Here is a 20,361-nt window from a genome sequence, read left to right on the forward strand (position 1 = left end):
AGCATGCTACAGAAGTAGTAAAGACTTGCTTTCATTTAGTGGGTGCAGGCCCTGAATTGCACCTGCAGGAGGCTGTGTACAGTATCTGGAGGTACCTAGCCACACTGACTTTGACTTTTTCTTATAATTTGCATACTTGACCACTGGTAATATGAGTTGAAGTCACTATGCAAGAGTGAGCATTTAGAAGCAGTAACAGGATTTGCATAACAGTGTGTGATATAAGAGCTGTATCTTTCTGTGCACACACGAGGGGGCAGAGTTAACCTTAGCATTTTTACTAATACTTATGTCAAACTTGCTGATTTTGTTGGAGGAAAAAAGAGGCAGGGAAAGAGAGCTTCAGTCTCTCTGGTTAGGAGTCTACTGTGCTTCAGAACCTAAAAATAAGGCTTTATACTAGCTTTATTGCATCATATGTGCAGTCTGAAGTGGCTTTGTATTTTTAGTTGCTTAGGGAGTAAACTCTGGAAAATCTGCAGAAGTGAGAGGAAAGGCTAGTTTTTCCTGAAAATGGATCATGAACTCCTGAAGGCAGGTTCTGCAGCTTGAGCTGTACTTGGAACTAATACTGCTTTCGAAAATCCAAAATAAGTGGTGAATAGAAGGAGACAACAGCATATGGATGCTTTATGAGGTTCCAGTAGTATAGTGAATGTAAGTCTTATTACAGTACAGTGCAACAACAGATGAAGAATGCTTTTTGTAAAATAACTTCAGGAAGGAATGTATAGTGATTTCTTCTTCCCCACCCCCGAGTATCCAGGTGCTGTTTGATGGAATTCAATGTAGTCATCCCTATTTCTAGAATCTAGAAAGTAAATCACAAAAGGAGAGGTCACTTAGAGGCCTGTTGCAGAGGCAGCAGCGTAACTGAGTCCTTCAAAGTCAGAGCCAGGACTAAGCAACACGTTGTTATTTCTTAAATATAAACTTGCTATGTGTGGTACACACATCTAGCAAAGATAACATTCAGCCACTTAAAAGACATTGAGGCAGATCTCTGAAATCAGATCTTTTACAGAGCTTGAAGTGTCTGGTATGTGACTTCCATTGTGCTGTTGAGCAGAAAAGCATAGTTCAGTATTTGTGAACTTCTCACGATTTTTTAATACAAATGTGGAACCAAAGCGGGCAAAAGTTATGCCTCAGCCTGACTTGTGATGAGAGTGTTAGTCTGCTTTCACACATACCATCACTGTTACGAAATTCAGCGGTTTTTATTTTAAAGAAAAACTTCTATAATGAGTGGTGCTTGGAGCAGAGGATTCTACATTGCATTATCTGAAATGTAGCACTTCTGTGGGAAGTAGCTGTACGTTTATGTATATGGTGCAGTGAGCCCGTAGCATCTGTGATCTGTTCCCTAACCAAGGTGACTGATTTTGGAAGGCGGGGGGCAGAACTTGGTTTTATGCCATGTAAGCTATAATGCTGCTGAAGCTTAAATGCTATAGGGCTTACAATGTGACAATGATATGTATATATATACACGTATTTAAAAGTCTGACTTAGGTCTAGCATCTACTTGTATTCTGTGTATACTTAGTAGATAATTATTCTCATCTGTCATGCTTGCTTTAGTGTTTTCTTTGAGTCATAGCCACAAACGTAAAAACACTTGGGGATCCCTTTCTTCAGTAAGCTTGGATTTTGTCTTAAATGGTTAACATTTTTATATTCTATCTGAATATAGAAAAAATAGACTCAACACCAGCTGGCAAGAAGATGTAATGCCTTTGTACTCTTTCAGTTACATCTCTCTTGAGAATAAAAAGACTGGTTGTATAAGTATGCTTAAAATCTCCAGCTAAACTAGCCCATACATGTAGGGCTCGTAACTGTAAAACGCTAAGGGTCACCAAAGTTAAATGATTTTGAAAGTTACTTTATTTTAGAGTCAGTAATTCCTGCAGTAGAATTATTTCAAATATGGCATGGCAGAGACAGCTAGGGCTCTCGGCAGGAGCTCCCTAAGCAGGTTACTAGTTAGGTTATGAAACCTGTCTCCCCTTCATGAATTTTACAGACATTTTCTCCCTTTGCATAGATAGTTGCAGCTTACTGTCTGTAGAGAGATGGGTTTAAATGCTGCAAGTGGTCCTTTGTACTCCTTGAAGATAGGCGTTACCTCCTACTTCAGAGCTGTTTAGGGACTCTGTTCCTAGCCTGCATCTTCAGGATATTTCTAAAACCCTATTTGGGATTTTTTCGTGATGTTCTAGTTTAACCAAACACTGTATACATAGCGATAGGTGGGGTGCCCACTCCAGTGATGGTCTGGATTCTTTAACCTTTTCTTGGTTTTTGGACTCTAATACTAAGACACTTAATGTCTTACCTTGCTTTATCAGACGATCGAGCACGTAGGTCTCCTCGGAAGCTTCCCACTTCTTTGAAGAAGGAAGAAAGGAAGTGGGTTCCACCTAAATTCCTGCCACACAAATATGATGTCAAGCTGAAAAATGAAGATAAGGTGAGTTGTCCGCTTGAATCCTTTCTATTATAACATGAGTATGCAAGTTTAAATAATCGCTATCGGTGTGTATACAGCACAATGTAGTACTTTCTGCCGGAGTAGTGGTATTGGAAGCAGGATGGCTGTAATTGTCTAGGAGGCTGACTAGCCTGGCTGTTTCTATATATAATTGGTTTTTGTGTGTGGAGACACCTGACAATTCCCCGGTACCACACACTGAGTCAGAGTGCTACAGTAGCTTTAGAGTGGTTGCTGTTAACTGGCTAATCTCTGATCAGGCAGTTAATGAAATGTGGTCAGAGGTAGACTAGTTAAATCATGAGCAGAAGTTGCTGCTCTTGTTCTAACTGAGCTTCTCTGACCCTCGTAGGTAGCTGTGCTTGGGAGGCTCTGTGTGCTGCAGCACTGCTGTGTGCTTTTTGTCATGTTTGCTAATTTGACAGGAGAGGCAGTGCTGACCTTACTTTAATGAGTACCACTTGCAGAGTTACTCCTCTGGTCTCAGGAAAAAAACAAAACAAAATAAACATTAATATGTAAAAGCTTTTAAGTTAGTAGCAAGCACAAGCCGGAGGAAGGTCAGAGATGAAGCAGTGGGCTTTGGCAAGAAATCTGCAACATAAACTAACATTTTTTACTTTTTTGGCTAACCGAATCTCCTACCAATCTCTTTAGTGTATCTTGGTTCTGCAAGTTCTGTTTGGTTTGTTTTGAGTCTTTGCAAGAGAGCTTTGAAAGAGCGAAGAGTTTGTGGACATGAAGCAGTACAATGGTCCTTGCTCCTTTTAGCCATATGATATGTATTTATAATGTGGTTAGAAGTTAAATGTTAACAGTCTGTCTGTTTGTTATCTCCAAGATCATCAGCAACGTACCAGCAGATAGCTTAGTCCGTACAGAGCGTCCTCCCAACAAGGAGATCCTGAGATACTTCATCCGTCATAACGCGCTACGGGCTGGCACGTGTGAGAATGCCCCGTGGGTAGTGGAGGATGAGTTAGTGAAGAAATACTCTCTCCCCAGTAAATTTAGTGACTTCTTGCTTGACCCACATAAGGTAAGAATTCCTGAAAGTACCTCCTTTGCTTTCTCACCCACTTCCCCACCCTTAAACAGTCTTGGCAGAGACTTCAGTGTGCCAGGTGGGTTTTGGTGCTCCCAAGCTTACATCAACTTAGAGAGATGCAGAGCAGGAAGGCCCACTCTTTTGAAGATTGACCTTTTGAGAGGTGACACAGTTTGAATGTCTGAAACAGTGGTCTGCTTTGAAAATTTGAGGTGTAACTACCTTTTCTTGATTTTTCCAATAGTTTGCATTACTTGTCTACAAGTAAAGACATGATTTCCTGGTATAAGACAAATGAAAGAGCTGTAGTCCTTACCTGGTAATGTCAGTTGTTGGGCCCTTTTCACGGTTACAGTGCAAGAGCTGGATGTGTTTAACTTCATGATGCTTGGTTCTTGTATGGTGCTGGATTGGGTGATGGCAGATACCACAAATTTTGTACTGAATACTCTAAGTAGCAGGGATGGGTTTTTTCCAGCCCTTTGTAATGACCAGCCAAATATACTGTTAACTGAGTAAATGCCATATCATGAAATCTGCTGTTTTAGAATCTATCTTTGGGTGTAGAAAGCACTATTTAGTTCATTTAATAAACTCACTTTTTCATGGACTCGGGTCTTTGTCGAGCGTTGTTCTAAAACTGTAAGAGAAATATTTGCTATATCCCTTTTCCTCATCAGGAGGAGAACACCCTTTTCTAGCAAGCTTCTATGGATTCTTCTGGACGCTTGTAAATTTGCTTAAAGAGAAAAATAAATTCTTCATATTTGAGCTGTGTTTACCCTTGCTGTAGTATTTGGGGTCACTGCCTTAATAGAAATTAAAGTATTTTCTGGTGGTGTACAAATTCTTTTATTCAGCACACTGATGGATGAAGGCGTACCCTTAGTATAAGAAAAAAAACTGTAACACCTTCAGTTTGACTTACAGAAGTCCTTAGCTTTATGTTTAGGGGTGGCGCTTTCTGTAGCATGTTTCCCACTTGGCACAGAGACTGAATTTATGTTGAGTTTTTAAATTTTGAGAAGTGGCTGGAGAATTTATTAATCCAGGATTAGTGTTCTGACAAAATATTGTGACTTTGTACATAAGTGACAGTTGGATATACAGTATAAGTTGTAGATCTAATATTTGTGAATTTGTAATTATCATGATTCATATCAATGCTGGATGCTTTCGGCTTAGGTAATTCTCTTCAGCAAAGATTTCAACACAGAATTTTTGTAGAATGAAGTTATGCAGACACTGGATTTGGTGATTGTGCAATCTTCAGTAAAAATTGCTCTAATGGGCTAATGAGGGCTCTTAAACTAAAACCTTCAAGAGTGAACATCCATGAGCCAGAAAATCTGAATATTCCTATGGCAGTCTTAACTTGATCACATTTGTGTATGTCTGTTCTTAAATAAATGCTTCTTAGGTGCTTGCACCTTTTGCTGTGCTTACCACTGTGGAATTTTTTATTGCTAAGGAATCTCAAATTTTCAGCTCCTGTTTTCTGGTAATTTTATCTGTAACCTAAAGGTTATATCCTTGTATTTTATTTTTCACTTCTTGAAATGTATTAGTATTCTGGGTGCATCCTGAAACTGAATTTGAGATGCTGAGATAGTCCTGAAATCAGTCTCTCTTTGGCTCTGGGTTAAACTGTTCTGTGCTAAAAGTATGCTGTCAGGTAGGTTATTTCACCAGCTTAAAAACAGTCGGATATTCAATCACATTACTTCAGAATTGAATCCTGTCTCACCTTCATTCCAGACGCTTTCAGGCCGTTCAGAAACCAGTCTCTGAACTCCTGTCACCCATCACTTCTGTGCTCCTTCGGTTTTCCTCTGGGTGGTGAGCTGGGTGGGGCCCAGGACTGAACCCTGCATGACTCACTAAGAAATCTCTGAGCAGAGGAATAGTTTTTTGAAAATTACTTGATTTGATTAATTTTGAAAATATATAATTTTTGAAATGGATGCCAGCGTTTTCCAAGCAACCCCCCTCCCCACAACCTTCTCAGCAGAAACAAAGTGGTTTTATGTAATGAAGTAGGAAACATTTAAAATTCTTTGTAGTGTTTCATTTTATAAAGTTAAATGTGAACTTTCTGGAATGAGCTAATGACCTCATAACCAATGTAGTGACTACAATGCAGAATATTGAAAGCTATTGCAGAAGCCTGTTACCCTTAACGTATTGAGTACTCCTTGTTGATTGAAAATAAACATAGGCAAAAATAATTGACAGAAAAGGATCTAGATAACCTTTATTTACCTGTAAATATTAATATAAAATAATTCTTTAATTTTAGTATATGACTCTCAACCCCTCAACCAAGAGGAAGAGCTCTCGATCACCTGACAGAAAGCCTTCTAAGAAATCCAAAGCTGATGGATCATCCCTAGGCCAGCCACTGAGCCCTACTCTGTGGTGCCACGTGCATTTGGAGAAATCTATTATTGGCTCTCCGCTGAAGGTGAAAAACTCTAAGAATTCAAAAAGTCCTAAGGAGGAGCTGGAAGAAGTGATGAAAATCGTGTCACCTGCTAAACTTGGTTCTAACTTTCACATTCCAAAGAGGAGCCGACTGGGAAAGGGCAGCAACAAATCCTTGGACAAAAAGCAGAGAGGCAAAAGGGTTCTGAATGGGCAGAAGTCATCGGGGAAATCAAAGTCTCCTAGGAAAGGTTTGAAGACCCCTAAGATGAAAATGAAACAAATGACGCTGCTGGACATGGCTAAAGGTACCACTAAGGTGTCCAGGGCTCCCAGGAATTCTGGAGGCACCCCTAGGTCTTCCAGCAAACCTCAGAAACATCTGCCTCCTGCAGCACTCCATCTCATTGCCTATTACAAAGAAAACAAAGACCGGGAAGACAAAAAAAGTGCTCTTTCCTGCATCATCTCCAAAACAGCTAGGTTACTCTCAAATGAGGATCGTGCCCGTCTCCCTGAGGATTTGCGAGGGTTAGTACAGAAACGCTATGAGCTTCTAGAGCACAGGAAGAAATGGGCCACCATGACAGAGGAGCAGCGAAAGGAGTACATGAAGAAGAAAAGGGAGAAGCTGAAAGAGAAACTGAAGGAGAGAGCAAAGGAGCGGAAGGAGAAGGAGATGAAGGAAAAACTGGAAAAACAGAAAAGATACGAGGACCAAGATCTTAAAGGGAAGGCCTTGCCTACTTTTAAACTGGTTGATACTCCAGAAGGACTTCCTAATACGCTCTTTGGGGACGTCGCCATGGTGGTGGAGTTCCTGAGCTGTTACTCAGGGTTATTGATGCCAGATGCTCAATATCCCATTACGGCAGTTTCCCTGATGGAAGCACTTTGTGCAGAAAAGGGAGGCTTCCTTTATTTGAACCGAGTACTGGTCATTCTCTTGCAGACCCTACTGCAGGATGAAATTGCTGAAGATTATGCTGAGCTGGGAATGAAGCTTTCTGAAATACCACTTACTTTGCATTCTGCTTCTGAGTTGGTTCGCCTATGCCTACGCAAGTCAGATGTGCAAGAGGAAAGTGAGGTCTCGGATAATGTAGACGAAAGCAAGGATTCGGCAGCTTTTGAGGATAATGAAGTACAGGATGAGTTTTTGGAGAAACTGGAGACATCGGAGTTCTTTGAGTTGACTCCTGAAGAGAAATTACGGATACTTGGAGCGCTGTGCCACCGGATTCTAATGACGTACTCAGTGCAGGACCATGTGGAGGCTAAGCAGCAGACGTCAGCTGAGCTGTGGAAGGAGCGCCTAGCTATCTTGAAGGAAGAAAATGACAAGAAGAGAGCAGAAAAACAGAAGCGAAAAGAAATGGTGGCCAAGAACAAGGAGAATGGGAAAGATGAGAATATGATGGGAAGAAATGAAAAGAAAAAAAATGAGATGATGAAAATAGAGCACCGGGTAGAAATAGAAGCTGATGATATGATCAGTGCTGTGAAGAGCAGGCGCCTTCTTGCCATTCAAGCCAAGAAAGAGAGGGAGCAACAAGAAATACAAATGAGAGGTAAGAAAAATACCTGGAGAGTAGAGCGTTCATGTGTTGTGGAGTAGAGGGGAAGTTAATGGCAAAATTGACAGCCTATTTTCAAAAGCATTACCTGGTTTTAAGGTATATATATGTAATATATATGGAGAAGTATAATGCAGCTGCTATGGTTCCTATGGCAGCTCAAAATCTGGTATGTTAAGAAAAAGCAATAACTGCTTCTAGATTTTTATCTGTGGGCATCTTTTATTCAGTGCCTTTCTAATTCTGTCAGGCCTAGGAAGGTTAGAGAACAGAAAATCTGTTCTGGGGACAGAAAACACACAAAAAAAAAATTTGTCTGCGTCCAAACATCTGGCTCTTATGTACAGAGGAGATATTTCCTGCCTAAAAGCTAGTTCCTACAGCTGCTGCTGGCCTTGCTGCCATGCACATTGTCAGATTGATGCTAGCAGCCTTTCTTCCAGCTAAGGACTTAGGCAATAAATTTCAGTTTACAGTTTCTCACTTTAAAGAATTAGTTATGGAGTTGTATAAATATAAACTGTCCACTCAAACCTCTATAAATCACGAGTTGCAATACCAAACTTTGTATGCCTCTGTGTAAGTAGTGCTTTTTGCTAAGGAGTATGGAATATGAAGAACAAAATACTTTGGAATTACACTTCAGGGATTTTTTTGGTTGTAAATGTGGGTACTGGGCAGATGGAAGAGGACAGCGTAGCTCATCTAGGTTGTTATTTCCCTTCTGAAACAGTTGAGGGACAAGCATCCCGTATGGAGCCTGGCTTATGTGCCTTAGCTGGAATCTGGGAGTATCTGTTCTAGGAGACCAAGAACAGGTAAATAACATGGAATACCCTGAGGCTCCTAAGGAAGTAGACTGGATACAACCATGCCTCACATGGAAAGTGAATAGACCTTTCAGATCTTCTGTTTAGAACTGTGAGTCTCAGAAGTATCAATAAACTGCTGAAGATCTGGAGTGCTGTCCTACTTCTCCAGAAGAACAAAATACCAAATATCTAACATGCTGTAGCTGAACGGCCTCTTGGCCCCAATTCTTGTAGTGTTCCAGTTGTTTGACAGCAAGTTCAAGTTCATGATAAGATTTTATTGCAAAATTAAATACAGTTTGGACACTACTCCTTGGCATGCTTCTTGTTGTTCTCACTTGATAGTTTGTACTAGTTATATATGAAGAAAAGCAATATTACATTGATGGAGGTAGGAATCATTTGGCTTGTGTGGTGAGGAAGCTTAATTCATTCTTTTGGACTCCACAAGGAAAACTAGGTCTCTCTGGCAGGGAAGGAAGGATTAAGCCTTTCCTTAAAGTTTGAATTCATATTGCTTCCTTTCCACATAACAAACCCCAACATTTCAGGCATCCAGGGCTTCTTTTACCTGTTAAGCAGTTGCTACCAGGCATAAACGTACCCTCAAAGTACCAAAGATCTTGGTTAATGTTGATGGTGCAGTAGTTAGGGCTGCAGGGTTAGCAGCTCAGAGCTAATCTGTTTAGGACTTCAGACTTGGGGGCTGGTGTGGTTTCAGTATGTGAAAAATAGTTCTGGGTAACCACAATGAGAACTGCATCAGTGTGCTCCTACCATCACACAGGCTTTCTGTGGGCTTTTTCAGCATACTGGCTTTTACACCACTTCAGTTGCATTTGCTTTTAATAATGTTAGTATCTCTGGGGGAAGTAGAGAGTAGTTGCTGACAAAACACCTATTGTGCAGTGGTTCAATATTCATATATATATATATATGTATGAACTACTGCACAATAGGTATTTTGTCAGCAACTACTCTTTTACAGATATATAGATACATATCTCACAGTCAGAGGTTTCTTTTTTACCACTCTGGTAACATCTGTGACACTGGGAGCGCTAACCTCTTTCAAGTTAAACCTATCAAGATTGCGGCCAGTGCTACCAAGCTAGTCTCAGTTCAAAAAAGAAGCCAGTGTAAGAAAGCGTAAATGTATTTTTTTGTTCTTTCTTGACTTCAAAAGAAGTCAATACAGAACTTCCTGTTGAGAAAACATGATTAATATCTGTATTTTCTTGATAGGAAAAGTCAAGTCACTTCCGTTTCCATGTTACTGCAGCACTTACTAATTGTTCTTTGCCTTGTCACTCCATGAAGCAATAGCTCCCATACAGTCTGTTGGAGGAGAACAGGGAGCTGGGAGCTTATACAGCTAATGAAGCCTGCTAGAGAGGAAAGTACCAACTGAGACTAGTTTGCCATCACAACTGAAAATGAGATGCAGGGAGCAACCCTTTAGTCTGGTGTCTTTGTTCTCATTTTGTTTGAACGGTTTTGGCATATGAGTAAATTTAAGTTTCTGTTCTTCCCTTGCCCCTTCCTTATTCTGGCACTTGATGGTACCTGCTGCAACTGGTCTTTATGGTTGGATAGAAAAAATACCTGTCTCCTGAGTGCCCATGCTATCCCGTGTCGTAAGCATTGAAGAGTTTGCTGGCAGCGTGGCTTGTTTTGGTTGGAGTCTTGGCGCTTGAGGGCGAGGGTACTGAGGAGGGGGGAAGTGTACCTTGTGCTAGCATCAGGTGATGGCAGCAAGTCTTGAGAAGGTGTCAAGGAGAGAAATTCTGGGGGAATCGTATCACCTCTTTCTCCTTTTAGTGGAAGGTGGGCACGGTACTTCCTGTAGTATGAGTCTCCTGATGTGGTTTGCGAGACTCGGATTTAGGTGACACGAGGCATTTGGTACTGTGAGAGTGGCAGTTGCTACTTGTTCTGATTTCAGTACTTTGACATAGGCAGAGCTCATAAGGTTTAGGGAGGAGTTGATATTTACAGACACATGGGTTGTGCAGCTGCTTGTGTCTGGCAGGTGTGGATTAACAGGACAATTTTGCCATGCTGCAATTACTCTAAGTTGGTATATTGTGGTATATTATTATATAAAAGCTGATATATCCAGTTGGTGTAACAAGTGCAAGGGTATGTTTTTCAGCATGTCTCTTCTAATCAGTCAGGATTGATTACATTGGCAGGACTTCAGAGACTTACCAGGTATTTACTAATCAACTGTTATCAAACCTATCTTGATACAGAAAATGGCTGCAAGAGAAAGAGTAGGTAGTAGCCCTGGGAAAAGTCCTAGCAAGAAGTTAGCTTTCTCCCTGGGACAGCAGCCAGCATACGACCTCTATATGTTCACTTTTACCTGCTCCACTACACCTCACCCGTTCCATATAGTCTCATTCAATCTGCTTCAAACCCTCCTTTGTGATGCAAAGATAAGTCTTCATTTCTTCATCCTTTCTTTTTTTTTTTCCCCTCAAGTTTTCTCAGGACACAGAAGAATGTTGCCCATAGCCTTTTGTGCAAGTCGTGAAGGGGTGATGTTTTTGTTAGACTGAGATCAGGCTCTGAAGAGCCAGCGTGACTCAATTTGACGTTTTGTTCCTTTTTGTCCAGGCAATTCTTGGTGAAAGTACACCTATTCTTCAGAGATGGGCAAAAGTGTAGAGAGGCTCTTAAACCATCATGAGAAGCGTAAATCCTGTTGACCTTAATGTTTTGTCTCTTGGTAGAAGCTGCCTTGCTTCTTGCTCCTTACCTAGACATGTGAAATGACATGTTTTGTTCTTAAGACTCTTGCCAAGGAGCCTGTGATGCCAGGATTTAGGCCACTTCATATTTTTTTCCCCTCTTTTTTGTCAACAGCCATGGATATTGAGAGCTACTGAAGTTCCAATACTTCTGTCATGAGCGGGAAACCTGAGGTTTCTATTTTAATGCTCTTCCACATCACAGCATCTATGGCAAAGCATGAGGTGTTAGGAGATGGGACTTGGTTGCTGTTGTGAGACAGTTGTGCCTGGAAGAGGCCTCTATTGTGCCAGATCTGTTTTTTCGGTAGGTAAGGTTGTGAGGAGAGCATTCCCCATAGCTGCAGTTGTGGAAATGCAGGTGTCCATTAGCCACGCTGACCTCTGTGGTGTCACAGCTGGACCGCTCCCAACACTTGCGCTGGCCAGAGCAGAAGTCCTTGTCGTATGTTGCCGTAGTTAAAAGATCTTTGACCCTGTTGTTATATGGGATTGCACAGCAATGGATGCCACTTTGTTGATCTAGAATGAGAAATAATAATGAGGACTAATTTCTTCAGACAATTTTCATCCAGACTTTCCTCTTTCCTCAGCCCAGTTCATCCTTATGCCTTCACTTCTTAATAATTCTTGACTTTTTTCTAGAATGGTGGGTGGATAGTAAGATGAAGGGTGGATGGCTGTGCTAAAAGAATATTAACCAAAGTCACCAGTAATTTTTTTTTTTTACCCCCATGGTGTAGTAAAATAAAAGAGAATATTGATGTCTGGGTACAATAGAAGAAAGCTAATACTTCTCTGTGCTAATTCCAACAGTGAGGATGGAGAAAGAAGCAGAGGAAGAAAGAATCCGGAAGCATAAAGCTGCAGCTGAGAAAACTTTCCAGGATGGAATTGCTAAAGCGAAGCTGGTGATGCGTAGGACCCCAGTTGGCACCGATCGTAATCATAACAGGTAGGAAAGGAAATGATCCTGAGCTGCGAGCTCTCCCCTCTGAAAGGAGCTTTATCAGATAGCAGCCCCCAAGAAGTGATCGATATGGAGGGTGTTGAGAGGACTCCCTGTGTATTGCACTGTGGAGGAGAGCAGAAGTGAGTTTTTTGTGTATATAGAGTGTAATGGCCTTCACTGGCTTACATGGCCAGCTTTTTAAGGCCTTCCTGTGGAGGTCAGGATCCACTAGCCAGTGGAGCTTCAAGTGCTTGCATCAGTGCTCAAGAACCTAATAACCATCTTCCCCCCCCCCCCCCCCATGTTTGTTGCACAGGAATGCTCTTAGAATGGATTTTAATAAAAGCTTTTCATGCTTCTCAACTGTGCTAATATAAAGATATACATGCATTCAGTTCTTATTGAGTCAAGCATACAGATGCTTCTCCCCTCTAAAGGGGAGATAAAAGCGGGTGTGTGTTAACTAGAGAGAAGAGGAGACAGGTACCTGTTAACATCTATGTTTCCTACAGATATTGGCTGTTTTCAGATGAGGTTCCTGGCTTGTTCATTGAGAAAGGCTGGGTACATGACAGTATAGACTACAGATTCATCCTTCCCCATCAGAAAAAAGAAGATTTTAAAAGGGACTACAGCCCAGGAGGTATGATCAGCCCGCTTCTCTGTGGCTATTTCCTTGTTGCTGTCTGACTGTTAGAATGGATTAATGAATGCGAGAGAGAACTGTCTAGTCTGAGTGTTTTCACGGGGATACTCTGGTTTAAGCTTTCTTTAAACTCTAGAAGCCTGTGCAGAGGAGAGTCTGATGCTCAAGATGATCTCTCTCCTGCTGCTGCAGGTCTTGAGACTGTCTGCAATGTACCACATAAGGACCATGGGATACAATCACCCCTCTCTCTTAAAAGCAGTGAGGTTGATGTCAATTGTGGACTAATCCCTCTGCTTTACTCTGAACCTGCTGGGTTGCAGTGTGCCAGCCTTCTTGGACAAGTAGTCAGTTGTCTGCTGCAGAAAGTGAGGGTATCCATCACAATGCTAATGTTCCACCAGTGGCAAGGCTCCCAGATTAACCTGCAAAATAGTGTCAAGCAGGACAGTCTTCTAGATACCTACAGCTTTGCTGATTGAGGCCATTTTGGCAAACAGCCCTCTTGCACGTGTCCTCTCAGTCTGTTGTGAACTTAACGCTTCTATGTGGAAATAGTTCTTGGTACAGAAGAGCACACTATAATCTGACTCCAGTTGCAGTTTCAGTCCTGATCATTTCTTGCTTTTGAAACATCATAGGCTGGCATTGAGTCCATCCGCAGCAGTACTGCATGCGAGAGGCTATATTGAGTTAAATCAGAGAGCCCTCGCCTGGTGGTATTTTGTCTTAGACAATGGGCAGAGTAGACATCTGTAGAAGGTTGGAACAGGACAAACCTACAGTGAGATACTTCATCCAGCATGTAACTTTCCAGCCATCTGCGTCTTGGTGACTTTTTGAGCTGGAGGGGGTATCATTCAGTGGCCCTCGATGGGTATATTTTCTTATGTGAACTTTTTCAAATATTGACCAGCCATGTTCCTGTACACCAGCTTGCTTCCAGCTGTATTAATTTCTCAACTGCTGCCCGTGTATTTACCCAGCTAGTGTGCAAGATTTCAGCACGTTCCTTCTGAAACTTAAGAAGCAAAGGCTTAAATAAGCGAAGGTTTAAATTCATGTCAGACTGTTGTCTAAGATGCTCAGAAATACAAATACATCCTATTTATAACTCATTCAGTTCTAAAAGTACTTTGTCAGTATATAGCTAAAAAGTGAACCTAGTTTTATGTATTTGAAATAGTAGGAATGCTTTTCTTAATTTTACGTATGTGCTTTATGATGCAGTAATTTCTTTAAAAATCTGTTATCTTTTTTGTATTTCTATAAATGCATATACTGTGAGCTTTAGCAAACTAATGCTGGATTAGTTTTCCCCGACAAATGTATTGCTGGCCTAGATGCCGAATATAAACACTTACCTGGAGATAGGTTGGTTTTTGCAAAATAAAAATGCTCACTGAGGAGGAAGACAAATGAGAATACACTTGAGCTTGTGCTTTTCTTTCACAGACAAGCGGAAGAGCGCGGCCACCGATGGCAGAGTGAGCAAGCTTCACCGGTCTGTGCATGCTGCAGACCTTCCCGCAGAGACCACTGCACCCAAGCAGGGACAGAACTTATGGTAACACATGCTTTTATAGCTGCGAAGTACTCAAAGCGTAGAGGTCAAGGAAACTAGATGGATTTCTTTTGATAGACCCTACTATGTACCTATTACTCTTTCAGTACTTAACAGTCGGATTAGTTTAGCAGCTCTCCAGGCCTCTGTTACTGATATTATTACTAGCAGTGAATGGCTAATAGGGCAGCCAGTCCAAGAGCCACTGGAACCATTATAATCAACCTAATCAATCAGACTTAAAGCCAATATAAATTAAGCTAGTAAAATGCTACTTTGATGTATTGCTTTTTAAATATTTTATATTCAGAAGAATTGTTAATTTAAAAGAACTGCCTTGCGCTTTTTTCAGTATTGGTAAGCGTTACTTTAAAAAAAAAAAAAAAAAGGAGGAGGGGAGCAGTGACCTAGCTAAGTGTGTCTAGGTTTTCTTTCATGGTGCATCTCAGCAGACCTGAATGGTAGCACATGGGGTCCTTGAGCACATGAAATTGAAGTCTTCGTTGAGATCTTTGGAGACAGGCCTATATCCTGCATGTTCTTGTACTATGTGAGACGTGCAGAGCCATCCCCCAGCTCTTTGTCAGTGTGTTCTTCCTAGGCTTCACAGCAGACTGTGGTGGTGTCCATTTGTTTGCCTGTAGCACCATATCATGGAATTGATTTTTTTTTTTTTTTTTGTTGCTACTGATAATTATAGCTTAGCAAAATTATTCTTCCATGTTGACAGCCTGTTATCCCTTTAAAGCTTCCCAATGCCAAGCAGTAGCCACCAACGTGTCTTCTAAGTGAATCAAATCTAAACACTCTACATTTGAGCATGTTTGGTTGTGACTTGCTCCAGTAATTGGCCCTACCAATGTCTTTTATCTTTAAAGAAAATCTCCTATGTCGACTGTTGCCCTGTGTGGTAAGGAGTGATCAGCAGTGTCCCCATGCCAGAAGACACTGGCTACAGCTTTACCTACTAAACTGCCTGTGAAGGACTCCGCATTTTTTTTAGATAACCCTGAGAAGTAACTGTCACAAAGTACTTGCTCCTGCAGGTCCCCTATTAGCAGTGGCTTTTCCCCAGAGTTTTCCGCTGCTGACACACAAAGTGAGGTTACTTGGTCTTCGATCAATATCACCAGTTGTGAGCTTAGCTCCAAAGCATAGTTCCACTGCTGCAAGTCAGAACTACTTTACTAAAGATGTTCCTGCTCCCCCAGCAGGAACTGTCAAAGAGACTGAAATTTGTGGATGTCTTGATTCATCTAAACCATCAGCAGAGTGCTGACTCTTTGTATTGCTCTACCCCTTCTCTTTCATTGCTAGCAGGTCATACGAGATAGCAGAGTTTCCTCTGCATGCCTTCACTCTGTCCAATATTGCCATGACAAATCTCCAGCCCTTTCTCAGTCCAGTCCTTTGCACATCTTGTCACATGGCCAAAATTCAAGCAACTGGGCTTTCCTGGGGAATGGGTGCTAAACAGGAGGTCGTAGAGGACAGTACGATCCACAGGGAAGTCCTCTCTGCTCTTTCTAACTGCCTCTTCCAATACTTGATCTTCATTTAGCAGAGATGGCAAGATGTATTTCAGTAGAAGGACAAATTATATAAGGAAAACAGCACCTTAAATTAATAGTGCATATTTCTATAAACTGAAGACAACATAGAGCCAAATCGGATGAGTTAGGTAACACAGAATCCCTGCAACTTGTAATTCCAGGCCAAAGTTGAAAAAGTATAGTATTTGGTATAGGAGTCTTGAATTGCTTAATCATGTTGGCAACTCTCAGCGACATGCTGAGAGAGATCAGAGTGGTTACAAAGGTAGGAGTGCTTTATAAAGTAACTAGTCATACAGCCCAGGAGAGGCAGCTCTTTGAACCAGGTCCTGTACACTCTCAGGACTGAATTATATTCTGTTACTAAGAGCTGCTTTGTATGAAGTGACCGTAATATGCGGTATTTTCCTTTTTTAAAAAAAGCAACAAAAAGAATTAAGAAGCTCGTTTAAAAAAAAAAAGAAAAAAGCTTAAAGTGGCAGCCAAAAGCCTAAAATGCTTTCAAAGAGATAGTCTTAGAGTTTCCATACTACATGGTCAAAGCAAGTGCTGCCTCTTACCTTTGAAAAAAAAGTTTGAGGAAACTTGGAAACAAAACAGCAGCAACAATAACAAAACATTCTCAGTATGGTTCACATCAGGATAAGGAAGCTATTAAAAGTAAGAAGGCCTACTTAAAAACTGTGGTTGAGTCTAAATGAAGGAAATAAAAAGGATGATAAACCGAAGTACAGACTTAAGGGCAAAACAATTTTTTTTTTCCTTGGGGAACAATCTTGCTTCACAAGATCTGTTGTTGCAGGGCCTGCCTTAGGATAACAGGGAAGCTCTTCTCATGAGTGAATAATTGGCTAAGAAATACAAAAGAAATTACAGAAATACGCTAATTTGTATGTTCAGCAGGGAGACGTAGAGTAATGCTAGAGGAGAATGGGGAAGTCTCCTAAAGAAAGAGGATTTTCTTTTGATACAGAAAAAGGGATCAGGAAATCAAACTAGCAAATAGCGGTTTTGAAATAGAGAGGAAAGTACCACTTCAGATCATACAGCTGATGTATGCAACTCACTGCTACCAGCTGCTGTGGATCTTCAAATTTGTACCTGTTCAAAGCACGAGTTGGACAAATTGCTGAAAGAGGAGTTCATTGCGGAGTATTAAGCACAAAGGTTCTTGTCCTGGCACACAAGGAAGTCCTCAAACCAGCAGATGCTAAAATCTGTAGGGGCAGGTCGAAGAAATGTCACTGCATGCTTGCTCTGCCCTTTTGCCACTCAGAAATAAGATACTGAGCTGGGTGGGATTTTTTTTTTTTGGCCTGGCTCTTATGCCACAGTGTCTTTGATTTCTGTCCTTTTTGGTACCTGCTAGGAAAGACTGCTAACAATCACAGCACTTGCTGACTTTTTACTGAGAGTATCATGCCTGTGTGCATTGTTCCGCCAAGCAGGTTGGCAGTGTCAGGATGTTGAGGTAAAGCAATGCAAATGGAAGACCTGAGCCAGATGTAGGCCTTCATGCCCTGAAAGTGAGCAGGGGGCACAATGGCAGCTTTTCAAAGAAAATGTAACCACTTCTAACTTTGCATTCTTCTGTGCTGTCTGCATGACTTTCTCCTAACTGACAGGGCTACCTAAAGCCATTTCCGCAGATAAGCAGTAAGCTTCCTCAGCTGAAAGACTTTTCTTTAAAGCTCTAGAACTGCAAAGAGCCTGTTTGCTAAGTACCTGTCTGACAGCTGTCACCATTTACAGGTAAGCTTCCACAAAAAGACAAGTGACAACCTGAGAGCTGTTATTTCAGGGGATAGCCAGTAACTAGAACTTCCTTCTGAGGAAATCCATATTCCTATGACTGTGTTTTCCTCTGTGGCCATTGCCATTGATCTCTCCAATCTCAAGGACTCCCATGAGCATAGATGGTTATGGAAGAGTCTCCTCCTTGGCTGCTTTTTGCACATTGTCCTTGCATACCCTGAGACCACACTGAAGTCCTTGGATATCTACACCCCCTGTTGTTTGGATACAAGGACTTGTTCAGCTATAACTCGTAATGTTAGCATGTGGTGCATAGGAAGTTTCATTTCTTTGTGTTCTGCTTTAACTCTTGCCATCTGTCTCTCTTTTTCTAGTAGTACATCTAACATGGGATTGAGAGTAGCCTCACAGTGCACACAGAGCATCTTTAGCTTTACCCTTTTATACTCTAGAGCAATGAGACTTTGAAATGAACACCAAATTAACTCCATGAATGGTTGTATTTCACAGTCCTGCCCCTTTTCTCCTTGAGGATGGGAGCTGGTAGGACGTTGGTAAAGGGAGAAATAGATTCCATACTTCTGCCAAGATCTACAGGAACAGTATCTCATGGAAGTGGTTTCTGCTTTCAGTACTTTGTCCCCAAAAAGAAGAGGGCCCAGTGTTCTGTCCTAAAAGTGCAGAGACTGAATCATTGTTCTCATTCAGAATCATAAATGCTTGGTTACTTCTGTCTTCTCCAGACAGATGGACCAGTCCCGCTTCTAACATTGTGCACTACTTTCACTGATGTAGATGCTTATTAAAAAATCTCCCTGTTTAAAGCTTCTGGGCACATGGTCCCTGAAAAAGTCTTTTGTCCGTACCGTAGTGCTTCGTGAGCTGTGTACATGCTGGTCTTTCCTGCAAGAACCACGGGTTAATCACAACCTTTGCAGTATATTAGTATGCAGGAGACTTCTTGCTCATCCTGGTCAGAAAGCAGTTGAATTTTGGAAACAGTGGCATCTCTGCAGAGTAACTCCCGTTGTTCTTCATCTATTAGGAATACACCATGATATGGCGGGTCCCCTCAGCAGACAATTTGAGTTAACCATGAGTGGGTGCTGACAGACTCCATTCTCACGCCTATATTCTACAGATGGAGTTCCCCTGTTTCCACCAACCCTCCAGAGCAGGTACTGATCCTGGGCTCCTCTAGATGTTGTCCTCTTGATTTCTTCATTCCCTAGTCTGCGGTCCAGGTTTTATACCTTTCTCTGTCCCGTGCAGCCTGTAGCCTGAGAACAGGTAGGAATATTCAGCCTGAGTGAATACTGAGAGCTCCTTTTGACTCAATGCTTGTGCCATTTGTCCCTTCTGTTTTGATTGCTGGCCAGTCTGCTGGCTTGTGCTGCCAGAAATGTAAGGAAAAAATCTAGGCTGTTACTTAGGGATGCGGGAAGTCCTTACCCCAGTCAGGATTTCCCCCTTTCAGATCAGTTTGAAGACCTCCATCTGGCCTTGACTCTCCCAAAGGCATCTTTCCCATCACTCTGGACTGTGTTATTAAGCTCTGTGTCAGGCCACATGAAGGGCACCAATTGCCTTCCCCTCCCTCTTATCAAGACCCACAAGCTCATAGCCCTATTGCCACCCCCATTTAAAATGCCAGCCCTGTCTTACGATATCTGTGCTCCCAGCCTCGTGCTGATTGAGCCCTAGTTGGAGGTGCAGGTGGTTCCTTCAGGTAGTAGGGAGTGCGTGGAGCTAGGCTGAGAACCAGGAGCTGTGGCCGCACAGAGCGGCCAGATGTTACCAATCAAACTAACACAGGTACCTCTTTGATATGTTTATATTTTGCACATTTGAGTTCAAGCTGATGTAGAACAGTTCCCTCTCCCAGAAGTCCCAGTTCTTACTCTCAAGGTGAACTGGGAAGACTCAAGTACCTGTTGCAGATGCTCCCTTCCCTGTCCCATTTCCTTTTCAGCAGGAACAAAGTTGTGCCAGGGCTTAACCCTAGCTTTCTTAAAAGGATGAGATCTGCTTTCTCATGCTGGCCAGCAGCCTGTGTTGTCTTTCCCCAAACCACATAACACTGGCGAATCCAAGCGCTATATGCTAACTGTTTCCAGTGCCCTTTCTTTTTTACAGTGAGACAAAACTGTGCAGGGAATTCCCCCCTTAGATTTGCAGCCATGGGGGAAAGCTGAGAAAGCTCGGTCATGGTCTTCTCAGATATTTTTCCAGCTGGATCCCATGGTGTATCACCAGCAGTGACTGATGTTGTTTCATCATGAACTAGGCAACCTTCTCAACATGCCTGAGAAATGGTCCTCTGCTGGGTGTCTGCAGGGCAACTGCTTTGAAGCTTGGTTTATGCCGTTCCCATATTGTGACAGATTCTTCGTACTGAAATATGGGTTAGGACCAATCCCAAGATTTGCCCCTTCCAAGGGTTTGGAAGCAATTTGATACCAAATATTCCAGAGAAATTTCTCTATTTAGCAGAAGTCCAGTAGACTTAGAAATGCCAGTCCTTGCAGTGGTCTGTCTGTAGACCTTCCAGTGAATGTAGGAATGCTAATTAGTCACCGTAAGTGGCATCTATAAGAAAAAGACACAAGTTCTATTGTTACAGGATTGTGTGAATGCCTGTTGGATCCCATGACCAGCCCCTTAATCGCTACTACTTTTGAAGTACCTGTGCTAGGCTCTAGTGGGTGAAAGATATTTGGAGCTCCTTTGTCCTGTTTCTTGTAGGGAGGGTGTGCAGAGGATAGTGGTGGCCAAAA

At 41.9% G+C, this 20,361-nt stretch overlaps 1 protein-coding gene across 1 annotated transcript in view; it reads left to right on the top strand.

Moving 5' to 3' along the window:
- Window positions 1–20,361, top strand: part of BAZ1B (bromodomain adjacent to zinc finger domain 1B) — a 51,053-nt gene that overhangs the window by 11,965 nt on the left and 18,727 nt on the right. The window contains 6 exon segments of the mRNA XM_050908734.1: window positions 2,355–2,476; window positions 3,339–3,536; window positions 5,845–7,540; window positions 11,931–12,069; window positions 12,579–12,709; window positions 14,168–14,279. Of these exon segments, the coding sequence (XP_050764691.1) occupies window positions 2,355–2,476; window positions 3,339–3,536; window positions 5,845–7,540; window positions 11,931–12,069; window positions 12,579–12,709; window positions 14,168–14,279 (2,398 nt within the window).

This window comes from Gymnogyps californianus, chromosome 20 (genome assembly GCF_018139145.2).
Source record: "Gymnogyps californianus isolate 813 chromosome 20, ASM1813914v2, whole genome shotgun sequence".
NCBI lineage: Eukaryota > Metazoa > Chordata > Aves > Accipitriformes > Cathartidae > Gymnogyps > Gymnogyps californianus.